Source organism: Vanellus vanellus, assembly GCF_965231255.1.
Source record: "Vanellus vanellus genome assembly, chromosome: 3".
Lineage (NCBI taxonomy): Eukaryota > Metazoa > Chordata > Aves > Charadriiformes > Charadriidae > Vanellus > Vanellus vanellus.
Genome location: NC_138907.1, coordinates 128799917 through 128817760, shown reverse-complemented (window position 1 = coordinate 128817760; position 17844 = coordinate 128799917). Strand labels below are relative to the sequence as shown.

Genomic DNA, 17844 nt, shown 5'->3' with positions numbered 1-17844 from the left:
GCGGCCTCTGGTCCTCCTGCAGATCCCCCCTTCCCCACGGCCAGGGGAGGTGGTGGGGTGTCCCCAGAGGTGGCTTAGGGCTGGGACCACTCCAGCGCTGGTTCGGGGGTACGACCTGCTCCCAGGGGTGTTACTTAACCTGCGTAACCTGGCCCCCTGCACTGGCGCTGGGAGGCAGGGACGGGGAAATACGGGGGTAATTATGCTTTTTTAATGACACTACGGGCACTAAAGCAGTGCAGGGAAGGCCACTTCAGGCAGGGCTGGCTGGGAGGCGATGAAAATACCTGCTCCCCCCTGCTCTCCCGCGGCGCGTCCGCAGAGCGGAGGGATTGCTGTCCCCGTCAAACCGTCCCACAGCCGCCTCTGCCCCGCCGGTGGGCTCCCGCCCGTGGGAGGACGGATCCGGCACCACGCAGCCAGCTCACGCCGAGCCTGCCCCAAGCCCTTGGGGGTGGAGGGGGGCTCGGAAAAGGTTTGGCGGCTGCTACGGTTGTGCATCCCTGGGGAGTTTTCGCTCCTTTTGCAGCTTGCCTTGGGAAGCGTCGGAGCTGGCGCGGGGCCGAGCAGGAGAACCAACGCTGCTGCCGCGGCATCCTTAGAAGAAGCCCAAGCGGACGGCGGGTCCCGGCGCGAGGCAAGTTGTCCCTCCTGCCCCTTCCAGTGACACCTCCTTGGTGGCACAGCTTGGCCACCAAGCCCTTCACCCTACGGCAGGAGTCCAGTTTCCCCCAGTTGGGGCACAGTCCCTCTCCCGGGGGGGGGGGGGTCACCCTGAGACTTCACCCGGACAAACCCTCCTCGCCAAGGTCTGCCCATGGGGGGGATAATGGGGGGGCTGCGCCGTCCCAGACCGGGAGCAGGCAGGCGGGGGGGACCCCGGGAGAGCGGTTCTGGTACCCCAAACGGGGAGGGGAGGGTGGGCTCGCGTCCCCCCCTTCCCAACCCAAGCACGGTGGGGAAACTGAGGCAGGGGGCGGCGGGGCACAGCCCGTCCCGGGACAACCCCCCACCCCCCCCTCGACACCCCCTACCTCGGAAAGCCGCTTTGGCGATGCGGTCGGCTTTGCCGCGGAGGCCGGAGACGGTGCGGAGCTGCAGCAGCAGAGCCATAGTGCGCGGAGCGGCGCGGCGCGGAGAGATGCGCGGTGCGGTGCGGAGCGCGGGGCGGTGCGCGGAGAGATGCGCGGTGCGGTGCGCGCTGCGATGCGCGGTGCCGCGGTCCCGACTGCGCTCCCAAACGCGGTGCGGTGCGCGGAGCGGTGCCCCCCCCCCCTTCCCACCCAGTGTTGAATTATTCAGCAGCGGCGCCGCCGGCCCTCCCCTCCCCTCCCCTCCCCTCCCCTCCCCTCCCCTCCCATTCCTCCCTCCCCCCTTCCCCACCCCTCCTCTCTCCTCCCCTCCCTTCCTCTCCTGTTCCTCTTCCCTTCCCCTCCTATTCCTCCCCTCCCCTTTCCTTCCCGGGGGAAGGCGGGTGGTCGGGGGGGATCTGAACTTCCTGATATCTCACCTAAATCTCCCCTCTGTCAGTGTCAAACCGTCCCCCCTCGTCCCACGGCTCCCCTCCCTGACCCAGAGTCCCCCCCCAGCTCTCCTGGAGCCCCTTTAGGCACTGGAAGGGGCTCGGAGGTCTGCGTGGAGCCTTCTCTTCTCCAGGCTGACCCCCCCACCTCTCCCAGCCTGTCCTCCCAGCAGAGGGGCTCCAGCCCTCCCAGCATCTCCGGGGCCCCCTCTGGCCCCGCTCCACCAGCTCCGTGTCTCTCCTGTGCTGAGGCCCCCGAGCTGGAGGCAGCACTGCGGGGGGGTCTCCCCAGAGCAGAGCAGAGCAGAGCGCAGCAGAGGGGCACAGCCCCCCCTGGCCCTGCTGGCCACGCTGCGGGGGATGCAGCCCAGGATGCCGGGGGCTCGCTGGGCTGCCAGTGCACACTGCCGGCTCCTGGCCAGCTTTCCCCCCCACACCCCCGAGCCCCTCTCGGCAGGGCTGCTCTCCATCCCGCCATCCCCCAAACTCGTCCTTTGTTTCAAGGAAGCTGATTAACACACGCATTTGGGAAGAGGAAGAGCACAAACACAAGGGACTTTGAGCCTCACACATCTTCCTTTCCTGCTTGGGCACTTCCAGGAAAAAGCCATCTGCGGTGAAGAGCAAACCCAGGAGATCTTTAGCACCGTCAGAGAGAGAGAAGTGGGGGTGAAACCCTCATAAATAGATAATAAAACACTGCCAATAAGACATCTGTTTCCTTCTACCACCTCAGGTTCCGTTAGGGAGGCTGGACCCCTGTCCTCCTGCCAGCGCAGAAGTTCATTATGCTCATTCACAAGTGCATGAGAGTGAAGAAACTTGTGGGGATTAACGTGGCCAGCAGAAGTAGGGAGGCGATTGTGCCCCTGTGCTCAGCACTGGTGAGGCCACACCTCAAGTATGGTGTCCAGTTTTGGATACCATCTCAATACAAGAGAGATGTTGAGGTGCTGGAGGGAGTGCAGAGGAGGGCAACGAAGCTGGTGAAGGGCCTCGCAGGCAAATCCTATGAAGAGCGGCTGAAGGAGCTGGGACTGGTTAGTTTGAGGAGGAGGAGGCTGAGGGGAGACCTCATCACTCCCTACAACTATTTGAAAGGACACTGTAGAGAGGTCGGTGCTGGTCTCTCCTCACAGGTAATTAATGACAGAACAAGAGGGAATGGCTTCAAGCTCCACCAGGGTAGGTTTAGACTGAACATTAGGAAAGAATTTTTCACAGAAAGGGTGGTCGGGCATTGGAATAGACTGCCCAGGGAGGTGGTTGAGTCCCCATCCCTGGATGTGTTTAAGAGGCGTTGAGATGTGGTGTTGGGGGATATGGTGTAGGGGAGAACTTTGTAGAGTAGGGTAGGTGGTTGGACTCGATGACCCCAAGGGTCTCTTCCAACCTACACAATTCTATGATTCTGTGATTCTATGATTAACAGCAGGAGCTGTTTCTCATTAGGTTCATAACTACCTCCCGGCAGCACAGCCCAGAGGCGAGGGTGCCGTGGCGGGGAGGGAGGAGGTGTCGGGGATGGCAGCAGCACGCTGGGCGCCGGTGGCTGCTGAGGGCTCAGGAGAAGTGATATCAGGTGCAGCCTCGACCAACCTGTGAACGAGAGTTTGGGGCCATGCAAGAGCTCAGGAGGTGAGACTGCGCACGAGGCAGAGATGGGTCCAGTGTGTCACTGCTAAACCAGCTTTTTTTGGTCTCTGGTTGGTCTTTCTCAGCTGAGCCATCCCGACTGGTGCTGCTTTTTGCCACCCCTTTCACCCTTCTGCCGTCAGTCTTGCTAAGAAGATGGAGTTTGGAGGCAGTGAGGGTTTCTCTGGGGTTTATCCTGCTTGTTTGGAGAAGGTCTCATGGGTTTCACAACGTGGTTTGACTCCACTTGGCCTTTTCCAGGTGCTTGGCTCTCCCCTGCGGTGTAGTCAATGTGCAGCTCTATAAACATCAACCAAAATACTGCTCTGACCCTTATTGTCGAGCAGCTCTGGTGGGACATGACAGCCATGTGAAGCCCCTCAGTGAAAGACTGCTCATCTTTTCTGGTGGTCCAGCAGAAGATGTCCTCACCTTCCTCTCCCCCAGCTCCGCTTCTCCCATTCACTCCATTCGAGAGCAAGAAAATGACACCAGCGTTTCCAGGAGGCACCTTTGGAGCAACCCACGTTGGTTTTAGGCACAAGTACCACAGAAAACACCTTCTACTTCACATAGTTAATTTCGAACCTCTTATTCAGTGTCAGAAAGTAGACAAAGAAGGAAAAAAAATCCAGCGTAAGGGGTGTGACTGAAGATACGCATTGCAAGAGACAGTAGGATGGCTCGCTTAGAGCTGCAACGTGCGGTAGATGAGCGATGGTAGATGGCCACCGTGAAAACCCCAGCCTGAAGGACCTGATAATGATTATGACTTCATTTTTCCTGATTTTATGTGAAATCCTAGATGTGATTTAACTGTTTCTACTGGAAAAGCACAGGTGGAAGGGTCTTGGGGAGCGGTAACCCGTAGTTTTACTCCCAGGCTTAAATAAAGAGACACAGCAAAGCAAGAAAGAAGAAATGAAGACAAGAAGATGATGGGGGGGGGGGGGGTCTTTAGTGCGGTGCGTGAATCCCATCCCACAGACTGGTGGGGGCTGGAAGGGCCCTCTGGAGCTCCCCCAGTGCCACCCCCCGCCAGAGCAGGGGCACCTCCAGCAGTGGCACAGGACATGTCCAGGCGGGTTTGGAATGGCTCCAGAGGGGGACACTCCCCCCCTCTCTGGGCAGCTGTGCCAGTGCTCTGCCGCCCCCACAGGAGAGAAGTCCCTCCTCAGGTTGAGATGGAACTTCCTATGGTCACGTTTGTGCCCGTTCCCTCTTGTCCTGTCACTGGGCACCACTGAACAAAGCCTGTTCCCATCCCCCGGCACCCTCCCGTTAAGGATTGATAAGCGTTGATAAGATCCCCCTCAGCCTTCTCTTCTCCAGACTGAACAGCCCCGAGTCCCTCAGCCCTTCCTCATCAGAAAGACGCTCCAGTCCCCTCATCATCTCCGTAGCCCTTTGCTGAACCCTCTCCAGCAGTCCCCTGTCCTTCTTGACCCGAGGAGCCCCGAACTGGACACAGTGCTCCAGATGTGGCCTCCCCGGGGCAGAGCAGAGCAGAGGGGGAGGATGACCTCCCTCGCCCTGCTGGCCACACTCTGCTTGATGCCCCCCAGTATGCCATTGGCCTTCTTGGCCACCAGGGCACATTGCTGGCTCATGGCCATCCTGTTGTCCCCCAGGACTGCCAGGTCCCTTTCCACAGAGCTGCTCTCCAGCAGGTCAGCCCCCAGCCTGTACTGGTGCAGAAACCTGGCTGAGATCTGGCGACTGGAGTCTCTGAAAGAAACTCCTGCCCTTCGGCTGCTGGACAAAAGCATCCTCCTAGGAGGCCTTAGCCCAGCAAAGTTTCTGTATTCATATCTAAGAGACCTCCGGAGCTCGATGCTCGTTCTGGATGGTGGAAGATCTCCACTTGCGCCCCTGGTGATTTCTCCACCCGTTCTACCCATAAATCGGATAATGAAGCTGAGCAGGAGCGGCGTAGGAACCCAACTGCAACAAAGCCAGGGAAGCAGGAGGGTTGTCAAAGTACGGCGTGATAAAAACGCTCTCTCCAGCTCGCGAGCGAGAGAGGCCTGCCTGTGATTAACAGGGCAGGATGGGAAAATGCCCGTTATAAACATTAATTTTGTTTTTTCACAACGTCTCTGCAATTTTCACATAGCTGCATATGAATAAAATTACACACCCACCTCTGAATCACTGATGATTGCTCTTATTTACTACGGGTTTACACCAAAAACTTCTTCCCGTGGCAGAATCAGTCCTTAACCAGTCCCTCCGCGTGCACCTCCCACAGCACCAGTGTCCCATTAAAACAAACCCAATTGCACATGCTGAAGCGATCCTCTTGTGATGATTCTACAGAACATTAAGTCCAAAATTAATGAAATTTTCTCCTCTTAACTCTTTTTCTCTATTATTTTTTTCCCCCAGCTCTTCTCTTCCCACGCTTGGAAAAATCATATCAGCCTCCCCATTTGTCAAACCACTCAAATCCTGTCTATTAATTACAGACAGTTGCCGTGATTTTCTTTTCCTACTTTTTTGGGGGTGTTGCCTGAAAGTTGGACAAAGGCATCGCTCCCGGGGGCTGATTTTGGCCCCTTTCACCAGCAGGAATCTCCGAGACAGGCTTGGAGAACCATCCCCTTTCAGTTGCTGATTGACGAGAAGCTCAACACGAGCCGGCAGTGTGCGATGGCAGCCCAGAAGGCCAACCGCACCCTGGGCTGCACCAGAAGTGTGGCCAGCAGGTCAAGGGAGGGGGTTCTGCCCCTCTGCTCTGCTCTGGGGAGACCCCCCCGCAGTGCTGCCTCCAGCTCGGGGGCCTCAGCACAGGAGAGACACGGAGCTGGTGCCCACTGGCGCGGTGATGCTTCTTGAGGAATTTGGTGTTTTAACGAAACCGCTCATAAGAGGGGGTTCCCCCACGCGGGGCGTGGGCAGGGAGGTGGCTCTCTGCGGGTGTCCCAGGAGGTTGCGTCCCACCCCACCGCCCGCTCTCCTCTCCCTGGGAGGATGTGGGGAGCGCCGGGCAGAGCCCGCGACCGCCCAGCAGACGAAGCCCCGAGGAGGGTCCTGGTGTCCTACCGGCTGCAGGCAGCGTGTCTGGGGACAATGAGCCTTGGGGACAGTGTCTTTTGGGGACAGCATGATTTGGGGACAATGAGATTTAGGGACAGTGTGTTTTGGGGACAGCATGATTTGGGGACTGCATGATTTGGGGACAATGAGATTTGGGGACAGTGTGCTTTGGAGACTACATGCTTTGGGGATAGTGTTTTGGGGAAAACAAACTTTGGGGATAGCATGATTTGGAGACAATGAGATTTGGGAACAGTGCAGTTTGGGGCCAATGAGCTTTGGGGACAGCATGCTTTGGGGACAATAAACTTTGAGGACAATGAGCTTTGGGGACAGTGTGCTTTGGGTACTGCAGGTTTTAGGGACAGTAGGTTTTGGGGACAATGAGCTTTGGGGACAGCATGCTTTGGGGACAATGGGCTGTGGGGACAGTGTGCTTTGGGGACAGCAGGTTTGGGGGACAGTAGATTTTGGGGACAATGAGCTATGGGGACAGTGTGCTTTGGAGACAACAGGTTTCTGGGACAGTGTGCTTTGGGGACTGTGAGCTTTGGGGATAACGTGCATTAGGGACGCTGTGCTTTGTGGACGGCGTGTTGGTGGGGCAGCGGTGGTGGCAGGGCGACGCAGCGGCGGGTGGAGGGGAGAAGCAGAGAACCCCCGTGCAGCTCCGGCTGATGGTCTCCTTCCAGACGGAGACAACGCCCGTGTCAGAGCTCCGGCGCCGGGACACGCCGCAGCTCTCCGTCCATCGCATCTCCCCGCCGGCGATCCTGCTAAGAGGAATGTCGCCCGCCCTTTCCTCCAGCCTGCTTTGTTCACTCACCAAAGCCTCCGCGCGCCGCGCTCGGCACCTTCCCGTGCTGGGTCCGCGGTCTGCCGAGGACACCGGTGGCTGCGGTGGTCCTCTCTCCCATGGGCGGCTGAAGTCCCAAATCCTGCAGAACAGGAGCAGCGACCAGACCGGCTTTTTCCTGGAGAGGAGCCCTGGCCGGGCGGCAGAGAGCTGTTGCTGGAGGCACAACAAAAAGGAGCAGAAAAGACCCTTCTCCTGCAATGCACATGTTCTCCAGACCACGTCCAGTGCCCGTGGTCGCAGGCAGCAGATGCCGGAGCCTCCTCGCCCTGAGGGACAGCAACGTGCATTTCTTCATTTCCCATCGGACTCTCTTTTTTGGCCCCGCTCTTCCTTGTGCCGACGCTGCTCCTCTGCCCCGACAGCAAGAACTGAGCTAGAGCCCCGGAGGGCGCCAAGGGGACCCTCATGGAGGGCAAATATCCAAACCGAAGCACCTCTCTGGAGCTTCCCCAGCCCTTTCCCTGGGGAGCTGTCAAGTGCTTTACAAATACCGCTTACACCGCAGCTCCCTGGAGAGCGGTCGCACCAGCTCAGCCCCACGCTGAAGCCCCCCATGGAAGAACCGCCCCGTGGAGCAGTGGCTGTGTCCCGTGGGTGCATGGAGAGCATCCAAGAGACTGACTCGTGCCTGTGGAAATTGAGGCCAAGGAATGAGCAGGAAAAGGGCTGGGAGCAGCCATCACCCACCGCCACCTTTCATCACCACGCTGACGGGCTCCGTCTGTCAGATCCCGGCTCTCCCCGACCTTGGCTCCACCACTGCCAGCCGCCCCCCGCCTGCCGCCATCCCCCCCCGCCATCGATCCTCTTTCCTTATAAAGAATTTCAGGGGTGCAGCTGCCAGGCGTGAGGCTTTGTGGGGTAAAGCTGCCTCGTAGCATCATCTGTGATCCCGAGTGCTGCAGTGGGCGGCTCTGCACGTGTGTTATCGGTCTCTGGAAAAAAAAAAAGAAAAAAAAAAAAAAAGAAAAAGGGCGAAAACCGCTGTGGATGCAGATTTTGTACATAAGCAGAAGTGTGAGCAAGAGAAAGGGTTTGCTGAGAACGGGGCAGTGCCAAACCCGCGGTAGACAGTGCTGTGCAAAGCAGTGCTTGCAAGGTGTCCTCATCAGATCTTCTGGACGGAGCGTCCTGCCCTGGGGCAGCCATGCAGGGGACAGGCGAGAGCTCTGCGCCCTCGGCAGCAGCCGGCCCTTCTGTCATAGGAGCACACAATCATTCCGGTTGGAAAAGACCCTTGAGACCATCGAGTCCAACCATCAGCCCAGCACTGCCCAGCCCACCACCAACCCACGTCCCTCAGCACCACGGCTGCCCCTCTGTTAAACCCCTCCAGGGACGGCGACTCCACCACTGCCCCGGGCAGCCTCTGCCAGTGCTTCACAACCCTTTCGGGGAAGGAATTTCTCCTAATCTCCACCCTAAACCTCCCCTGGCGCAGCTTGAGGCCATTCCCTGGAGTGATGTCTTCCCCGTGGAACAATGACAAGACCCTCACTCATTTTTAGAGCAGCTGAAAGTTCTGCCTGGGGTTTCCTGGTGGGGCTGAGCCGGTTTGTGCATGGACGGAGTGTCCCGGGCTCTGTTATACTCCTCACATCTGCAGAGGAGACACCTGAGCTAGGGCTCCCCGCCAGCCCACCCAAAAGCACCATTTCCAAGCAGGCAAAAACGATGGGCACAGGGGAACCCAAACCTTCGGCAGCTCTGAGAGAGCAGCTCCGAGCACCCTGGCACAACGCTCCTCCCAAAAGTGACCTCTGTCACAAGCCTGAGAAGTTTCTGCCTCTGTGGCTGCTGTTGGAAAGCCCCAGGTCTGGTGGCCAGGAGGCTTTGGCTAACCTGCAGCCTCCCCCGGTCGCGGTTATCTTCCTGCTCCGGCAGAGGTGGAGTATTACATTTCATTATCCTTTTCCCTCTTTCTCACTCCTCCTCCCTTCCCCTTTTACCCTCCACGTGAGTTCCTCAAATGCCATCCTCTCCCCTCAGCCTCTCTTTTGCTTATCTAAACAAGCCCAGCTCTTCTCGTCTCCTCCTGGTGGACAGGACCTCTCTTCCCTCACCATCCTTACCTGCAGCTCCGCAGGCCAGGATGAGCACGGCGGTACCTGGGGCTCCACATCTTCCCCCCAGGCCATGCCGAGGGCACGACCAGCTCCGGGGCTTGGCACCCAGCAACACCTCCTTGCAGGTCCAGGACCCCAGGCGCGCTCAGATCCTTTTCCATGGTCTCTGGTGCATCCCCGTGAGGGATTTCCGTGCGGTGTTCCCACCCTCCCTCCCAGCACGTCCTCCCCAGGTTTATCCGCTAGAGAAAGCGTTGGGGTGCAGCAGGTCCCACGTTTGGCTCCCCAAGAGCTTTCCTCCTTGAGGTGACCCCTCTCCCTCCACCGCAACCCCTCTCCTCTCCCTCAGCCGCTTCTTGGCCCCCTTCAAACCTCCCACCAGCTCCCCTCTCCTCCAGCCGCCCCAGCAGCCCCTCTCCAACCCCAGCTGGATGAGGACCGGTCCCCTTCCCTTGCCAGAAAACCGGCGATTTCCAAAGCAAGCGATCAGGTCAGTCTAGCAGGGCTGACTTTTGCTAAATCCACTTGGCCTTTTGCGTCGTTTTCCATTTACTTTCTTATTTTCCCACTGCATCCTCCCGGAGGGGTCGGAAAGCCGTGCGGACACGAGGTCGTGAGCCCGCAGCGAACCAGACAACCTTCTCACCGCTTCTGAAATGCCAGAGCTGGTCCTGTTGGGCAGCAGCTGTAGCGATGCAGCAGCTCTCAAAGGGCAGAAATTTTCTGTGCTATTATTATTTCTTAAATTCCGACACGGAGGTTTTCCCACGTTCTTGAATTCAGCGCAATTAGCAAACGGAGCTTTCCTCATCTGTCCGCCCCGCAGAGCGGAGCCAGCTGTAAGGCCGGGCGGCGGGTTCCTGCGTGGGGTCTGCTGTGCCCACAGCAAACTCCTGGTGATGGATCCCACCCCTCCCGGTTTGTCCCCAGTCCCACGGTGGCTGAATCCACATAGAATGGTTTGGGTTGGAAGGGACTGTTAAAGACCATCTCATTCCACCCCCTGCCCTGGGCAGGGCCACCTCCCCCCAGCCCAGGTTGCTCCCAGCCCCGTCCAACCCGGCCTTGAACACCTCCAGGGATGGGGCAGCCACAGCTTCTCGGGGCACCCTGCGCCAGGGGCTCACTGCCCCCACAGCCAACAATTTCTTCCCAATATCTCATCCAAATCTCCCATCTGTCAGTGTCAAACCATTACCCCTGGTCCCATGGCTCCCCTCCCTGACCCAGAGTCCCCCCCCCCAGCTCTCCTGGAGCCCCTTTAGGCACTGGAAGGGGCTCGGAGGTCTGCGCGGAGCCTTCTCTTCTCCAGGCTGACCCCCCCACCTCTCCAAGCCTGTCCTCCCAGCAGAGGGGCTCCAGCCCTCCCAGCATCTCCGGGGCCCCCTCTGGACCCGCTCCACCAGCTCTGTGTCTTTCCTATCTTGGGTGCTCCAGAGCTGGGAATTCTCACTGGGAATTAGAGAAGACGGCAGCAGCAGCTCGGGCAGCTTGGCCACCGAGCCGCAGGGATGGGGATGCGCAGCTCGACCCGGGAACGGCCCATTGACTCCACAGCAGATCTGTCCTCCGGGAAAGCAATGTCCCACAGCTGTTGGAGATGCTGAAACTTGAGGCTGCGCGACCCTGTGAGACCAACACGCACCTCTGCTGCGTGACCCAGCTGGGAGAGAAGGTGGCTGGGAGACCTTCTCCAGAGCTGGCACGGTAATGTCCTGGCGTGAGGAAGGCGCTGAAAGCCCCTGGATTTCTATCTTCTTTCCTTTTTCTTTTCTTCTGATTTTATTTTTTTTTATTATTATTATTTGAAATATCTCAGAGCTTAGACGCCAATCAAGAACAGCCCCTCCGATTCCTGCCCCTCCCAGTGCCCTTTACAAGCCAGGATCATTTTACAAGGATTATTTTAATAGAATGTGCAGATCTCTGTGTGGAATTATTACTTTTCTTTTTTGCATTGGTTCTTTACAGGCAGCTGACCCTTCCCAAAGCCTTTCCAGGACAGGTCCCTGGTTGCCCTCCTGGGGCAGGAACAGCGCCCACTATTCCCCTTACTGGGGAAAAGCCTAAAAAATTCAAACGTTTGGACATTTCTGGTGGGCAGGGGGTGTGGGGGCTGTTGGGGAGGGGTGCAGGGGATGTTCAAGAGTGGGTGCTAGGGGTCTCAGGGTGCTGTGGGGGGTGAAGGGGGGTTCAGTGGGGTGTTGCTGGGCTCCAACTGTTGCCCGGTGATGGTGTTTGTGACTCAGTTGGGCTACACAGGACCAAACAGGACAGATCCGGAGGCAGCTGTGGCACGGGGACCCTCCACAGCCCGGACACGGCTGGCAGCAGGTAGGGGCTGAGCATGGACAGACCTGCATCCTGGGGCCCTACAGACACTGCCTATGGACCCTCCACTCTTCACAGGTCCTGCACCCTGCCCCAAAACCCCTGCACCCTTCATGGGTCCTGCACCCTGCCCCATGGACCCTCCACCCTTCAGGGGTCCTGCACCCTGCCCCATGGACCCTCTACCCTTCCTCTTATAAGACTGCATTCAGCATGTGCTGTAGGAGCCGGGCACCGCAGGTACTCCATCTCCCGACTGCTCTGCCCTTGCAACCCCACGTCTTCATGTTTCCTCGGGCTCTTTTACACGGGTCAGGGGTTGTCCTTTCTCTCAGTGGCTGGAGAGGGTGGATTTCCTCACCTCCTCATGCGTATCGCACGAGAGCGGTGAATAATGCATGCAGCCTTTGAGAGAGGCAGACGACTCCTGTGCACCCTTCTAACGCACCCGCCTGCTCCTGGGAGGACTTTGGGGGCTTCTCCTCTCCCCGACAGACCCCAACTCTCTCTTCCCCGCGCGAGCCGCACTGAGTTTCAGCTCGTCCCCCTCCCTGCTTCCCCAGCCTTTTCCCGTCATCACGTATTTTCTCTTTCCCTTCTCTTGTTTTCTTTCATGTCTCCTTTTGTTTGTGCAAGAAGAGCTGCGTGCTGCAGCTAGCGCCGGTCCAAACTGCCGGGGATGCCCTTGCCCCGGGGCAGCCCTTGCCCTGGGTGAGAATTCCGGTCCCCGGCAGCTTTCCCCAGACATCGAGCCAGCCCGGGTGCCCGTGCTGCGTGTCCCGTGCACCCAGGAGGTGCACCCGCACCCCGCGGGCTCCTGGGCGGTGGGGTTATGCGTGTGGCTGGTACCCATCCCTCTCCCCGCTGCTCTCCCAGAGCAGAGAGATGCCGGAGTCCATCTCTCCCTTGCAGGCAGAGCTATATTTGTAGGAGATATATGTATATATACTTCTGGCTGAGAGTTGGGGGGGTCAGCCTGGAGAAGAGAAGGCTCCGGGGAGACCTCCGAGCCCCTTCCAGTGCCTAAAGGGGCTCCAGGAGAGCTGGGGAGGGACTCTGGATCAGGGAGGGGAGCCATGGGACCAGGGGGAACGGTTTGACACTGACAGAGGGGAGATTGAGATGAGATATTGGGAAGAAATTTTTCACTCTGAGGGTGGTGAGGGACTGGAACAAATATCCCTGAGAAGCTGTGGCTGCCCCATCCCTGGAGGTGGTCAAGGCCGGGTTGGACGCGGCTGGGAGCAACCTGGGCTGGGGGGTGGTGTCCCTGCCCAGGGCAGGGGGGTGGAATGAGATGGTCTTCAAGGTTCCTTCCCACCCAAACCATTCCATGATTCTATGATTATATAAATATATATATATATAAAAAATTTTTCCTCTGGTCTTTTGAGAGCATCATTTTCAGCTTTGGTTGACAGCCCACTCCCCGTTCGCGTCTCACCGCTTAAACCCCAACGTGGGTTTGCCTCCCAATCTCTCGCTTTTCCTCTTCCTCAGCTGCTCTGGCGCACAGCAAACCCGCAGCCACGCTGCCGAGAGAAGCACCCGAAGGCGGGGAGCTGCGGGGCCTGATGCCCCGGGCGATGGGCTCCTCTCCCCCTGCCCTGGGTGCAGGTTGGGCACCTGCCCGGCTGCACGGGAGCTCACATGCTTAGATGGTATCCTGCATTTTTGGGACCCGTTCACACAAATATTCCCCGTGCTGTGGAGGGTGGCAGGCCACAAGGTGCTTACACAGTAGATGTCTTTATCGACTGCTTTGCTTTGGATTCGTGGTCTGTTAACATGAGTAAAGGGGAACAGCATTGCAGGGCAATGTCACCGGCCGCACGTAGAATAATCAAATGGTTTGGGTTGGAAGTGACATTAGAGACCATCTGGTGGTCCCTGGGGAGGGGGCACAAGGCACAGGGCTCAGTGAGCCCCGGCCTCTCGTTGCCCAGGGGATGCACTAAGTAGTTTGTCATTGATTTTTGCCTTCGGTTATCTCCTTTCTTCAACAGCTCTGTTCTCTCCGCCCTGGCAGCAAGGGGAAAGGGCTATATATTTCCTTCTTTTTCCCTTAGAGCTTCCTTTCCTTCTCCTGGCTTTTGCGGGACGGTACAGCTCTGCGCTCAGAGCCACGGGTCTCCTGCACCAGCTGAAAGGCTGCTTTCGGGTTGGAGGCAGAGGCAGAGCATCCCAGGCGGCAGCAAAACCAACTCCGATGTGCCTCGGGTGAGGTTGCTTGGCCAAACAAAGCCGTTTCCACCGCCTCCCGTGAAATGCGGCAGTGCCTTTGCCGGAAAGCCCATCTCTCATAGCCATTGCAAGAAGCTGGAGGGAGAGTAATGCCACATCCCCGCGCTGTGGGAACACCCGGGTAGTCCTGCGAGCTCTCTGGGGTGGCTGAAGGGGTGAATGCGGTTTCGGTTTTTACCATTCGTTATTAGCGATAACTGGATTTCCAGCTCTGAGCGTGCAAAGAGCTAAGGGAACTTCCAAATAACGTCTTCGTGAGGCAGCTGAAGTGGTAGAACGGAGCCTGGGCAGCCCTCCCCTGCCCCCAGGGCCAACCGGTGCCGCGTCCCAATGAACTCCCTGCCCCAGCCTGGCTTTTGGAAAGAGGACATCTGTGGGGCTATTCCCTGATCGAGGGAGGCTCCTGGTTGCTTTATGGGATGCAGCATCATGGGGCCTCTGGGACCATCCCAGCAGAAGACTGGTCCCCCGAGATGCTCTGCAGCATCTCCCCGCCTCCCCTGAGCCCTCTGCCAGCCGGCCGGTAGGAGTGCATTGAGTTTGGTACCATCCTCAGCCTGAACCCCCATGGTCCATGGGAGGCGAGGCCACCGGGAGACAGCTGGCCAAAAGCCATGCCAACCTCTCCTGCATGCCTGGGCTCTGCGGGTTTGGGACAGAGGGGTCCCATTCACTGTCCCTGCGGGTTTTCTGCCAGGAGCTGCTCCCCTTCCCCATTCCTGGGGTGCACGGCCAGTCTCGGCACAGCCGGGGATGTGGCGAACCCCACTCTGCCGGCAGCGGCTCCCTGTCTGGGGCACCCCGAAAACGCAGGGAAGGGTGCTTGAAAGGGAAAATGAAAACTGCGCATCTCCTGGGACATGAAGGAGCCGTTCCCTCCATCACCAGGATCCCCTGAGCAGCCGTTTATCCCCAGACGCGATGCTGCGCGTCCAATGTGTCTCTTCACCAAAAGGGGGTTATTTAAACCCAGCGAGGCGGGTGCTGGCGCCCATCGGCGCTTTGCAGAGCCGGGGAGGAGAAAGGAGCTCCCTGCTCCTGGAAAGCCCCAGCGTGGCCCTTGCCGACCACGTTTCCCACGCAAGTGTTGAAGGCACATGCCCAAACCAACCTTTTCCTTCAGAAACACCCGTGGGAAGGCCACCGTGAGATACCCCCAGGGTGCCCAGATGGTGACGGCGTGCCAAGCAGAGGGCCGGGAGCTGTACCGCATCCCACTGCACACCCGCTTCTGCCTGGACGGCGGCCGATCGCAGGAGCTGAGCAGGTTTTACCAGGTGAGGACACAGCGGGGGGACCGTGGAGGGGAGCCGGGGTGGCCATGGCATGACGCAAGCCACGCTGCCAAATTAATGAGGCGAGCACGGATGCCGCTTATTAATTTGCCTGTTAGAGCAGCAGCCCGAGCGCGTGAGGCAGGGCAGGGGCACGGCTGTGGGGGGCAGTTCTGCACAGGTCGAGGGGGGAGGTGGTCGCCATGTGCTTGCAGTAGTAAACCCTGCGAAATCCCAGTGCCAACAAGATTTGGAGCACTGAACTCAGCTGACACGTCGGGACGCTTGCCTTTATCTGCAGCTGACCCAGCAGCACCGTGAGTTTTACCAGGACAAGAGCGGGACGCTGCACCCCCTTCCCTACTTTGTGCTGCCCGCCAAGGAAAAGGAGAGATACCCTCATCCACTCGACCTGTGAGTACTGATGTCCCTCAGATGTGGTGGTCAACCTGTGAGTATCGATGTCCCTAGGACATGGTGGTCAACCTGTTGAATACCAATGTCCCTCAGACATAGTGGTCAACCTGTTGAGTACTGGTGTCCCTAGGATGTCATGGTCAATCTGTACCAATGTCCCTAGGACACGGTGGTCAACCTGTGAGTACCAATGCCCCTAGGACATTGTGGTCAAATTGTTGAGTACCGATGTCCCTAGGACATCATGGTCAACCTGTGAGTGCCAATGTCCCTAGAATGTGGTGGTCAACCTGTGAGTACTGATGTCCCTAGGATGTGGTGGCTGACCTGTTGAGTACCGATGTCCCTAGGACATGGTAGCACCCAGTTCCCAGGGCCTGGGCTGGTGGGATGAAACTGGAGAGATCTCCGGGAGAGTCAGCCCCACACCTGATCTTCCTCCCTCTCTTCACCCAAACCTTCTGTCCTCAGAAAAACGAGAGCAGAAGAAACCAGATTAACCTGAAAGGAAAGAATAGGTGGGCGGCGTGCCAGGCTTTGAGGCTTTTTTTTTTCCAAGTTAGAAATCCCAGGGCTTTTTTTAAAAGCAAGCACCCTCCTGGCTGTGTTTTTGAAATCCTGCATGTTTATTTATTTCAAAGCCCTCACAAAAACTGGAGCAGCATCCCATGGGGCTCTGTGCCCCGTCTCCTCCCTTGCTCGTTGCTGTGGGGCATCCCATAGGGTTTGCTGCTCCCCGGGACCTTTCCCACCACCAGCGTGGTGACTCCAACTGCTTTACTTGAATATTATAGCAGAGTGGCCGCTGAAAAAGGCATGAGTTTAGCAAACCATGGCCAAAGGTCTGGTTGCCTCCCCCCAAGTTGCCACCCAAGCCATCACCAACAGGTGAGGTCTTCAAGTCACCATGGCCATGAATTGATGGGGGAACCCCAGCCCTTTCCCACAGCTTCCTGTTGCCTCCCCATAGCCAGGCTGGCTGGGCATGGGCAGCACTGGGGCTCCTCTCCTCTGAGCTGGTGGATCCAGTCCTCTGCTGACCAGGTGCCTCCAAAATCCAGGGTTCTGGAGAGGGGAGGAGGTTGTAAAAACCAAAAGGCAAAAATTGCCCTTTTGTTAGTGCTCAAATACTCATTTATGGAAAAAAAGACATCCAAGAGTGAAGCTCCCGGGTATTCCTCATCCCTCCTGGACTCATCTCCATGTCTGACCAAGCGGAGGGTCAGAAAGACGGAGCGACCCTGGGGAGCAGCACGAGGGTGTTGTTCCTCGTCCAGCCCTTGGTGTATCTCCCCCTTCTCAGGGCTGGGTTCCATCTGCTGCACCCTTTGCCGTGCGCAGTGTGCCCAATGGCACAGCTTCACAGTTTCCGTGCTAACAACCACGTGAGGGTCACTGAGACCTTACAGATGTCCTCCCTAAACTGCTGGTGTCAGAACAGCTCAGACTCACAGACGGCTTGCCGAAACAACTGTTATCACCCAGAATTTAACCTTCTCGTTGCCCCACCTGAGGGTGTCCAACCCCATTAGCAGACCCCCGGCAGAGCTGCAAACCAGGACAGATGAGTGCTGTGGTTATGATAGACACGAACCTTTGGTCTTTGCTTCTCCTCCACCCGTCTTTGCTACAGGTCTGCACGTGGCAGTCCCGCAGCAAGGGGGGTATGTGCGCTTGAACGCTGCAGAGCCCCACGTCCGCAGCCTGGGGTGCGTACGCCGAAATGCTGATGCTGAAGTGATGTTTGAAGGATCCGTTTGAGCTCCTCGCTCAATGGCTGTGGCAGCTGAAACCTCAGCATCGCCCCAACATGCAGAGGGGCCAAGCAGCCCCCAAACACCTCGCTGAGAGGGTCACATGGGGAACTTCTCCTACTGGGGGTGCTGGGGCAGATGCTGTAGCTGTTGGAGCATATGTGGGAGCTTGTCAGCATCTCTGGGGAAGAGAAGTTGGCACAGCACTGCTGGAAGTTGGACAAAGTGGCTGGGTATTTCCCTTCAGCACTGAAAGCACAGTGGGTATGGTGGGAATGGAAAGAATTAGGCATAAATATTTTTTAGCAAGAAAAAAGGGAAAGTAAAACTTGGTGGGGACATGGAGTAGCTCAGACCACAGCCCACATTCAGGGAGCAGCGAGGCTAAACTCCCCTGGAGACAGTGCTGCCTCCAGCTCGGGGCCTTCAGCACAGGAGAGACATGGAGCTGGTGGAGCGGGGCCAGAGGGGGCCCTGGAGGTGCTGGGAGGGCTGGAGCCCCTCTGCTGGGAGGACAGGCTGGGAGAGGTGGGGGGGTCAGCCTGGAGAAGAGAAGGCTCCGCGCAGACCTCCGAGCCCCTTCCAGTGCCTAAAGGGGTTCCAGGAGAGCTGGGGGGGGACTCTGGGTCAGGGAGGGGAGCCGTGGGACGAGGGGGAACGGTTTGACACTGACAGAGGGGAGATTGAGATGAGATATTGGGAA

At 58.1% G+C, this 17844-nt stretch overlaps 1 protein-coding gene across 3 annotated transcripts in view; it reads right to left on the bottom strand.

Annotated features, from left to right (window-relative positions):
- The window catches only part of OTOF (otoferlin), a gene marked incomplete at both ends in the record, with an annotated part of 118536 nt that extends 117423 nt beyond the window's left edge, over positions 1-1113 (bottom strand). For all 3 annotated transcript variants that reach the window (XM_082481596.1, XM_082481597.1, XM_082481598.1), the window contains one exon: positions 1035-1113. In XM_082481596.1, the coding sequence (XP_082337722.1) occupies positions 1035-1113 (79 nt within the window). The remainder of the gene's footprint in view (positions 1-1034) is intronic.
- Positions 1114-17844: the final 16731 nt, after the last annotated feature.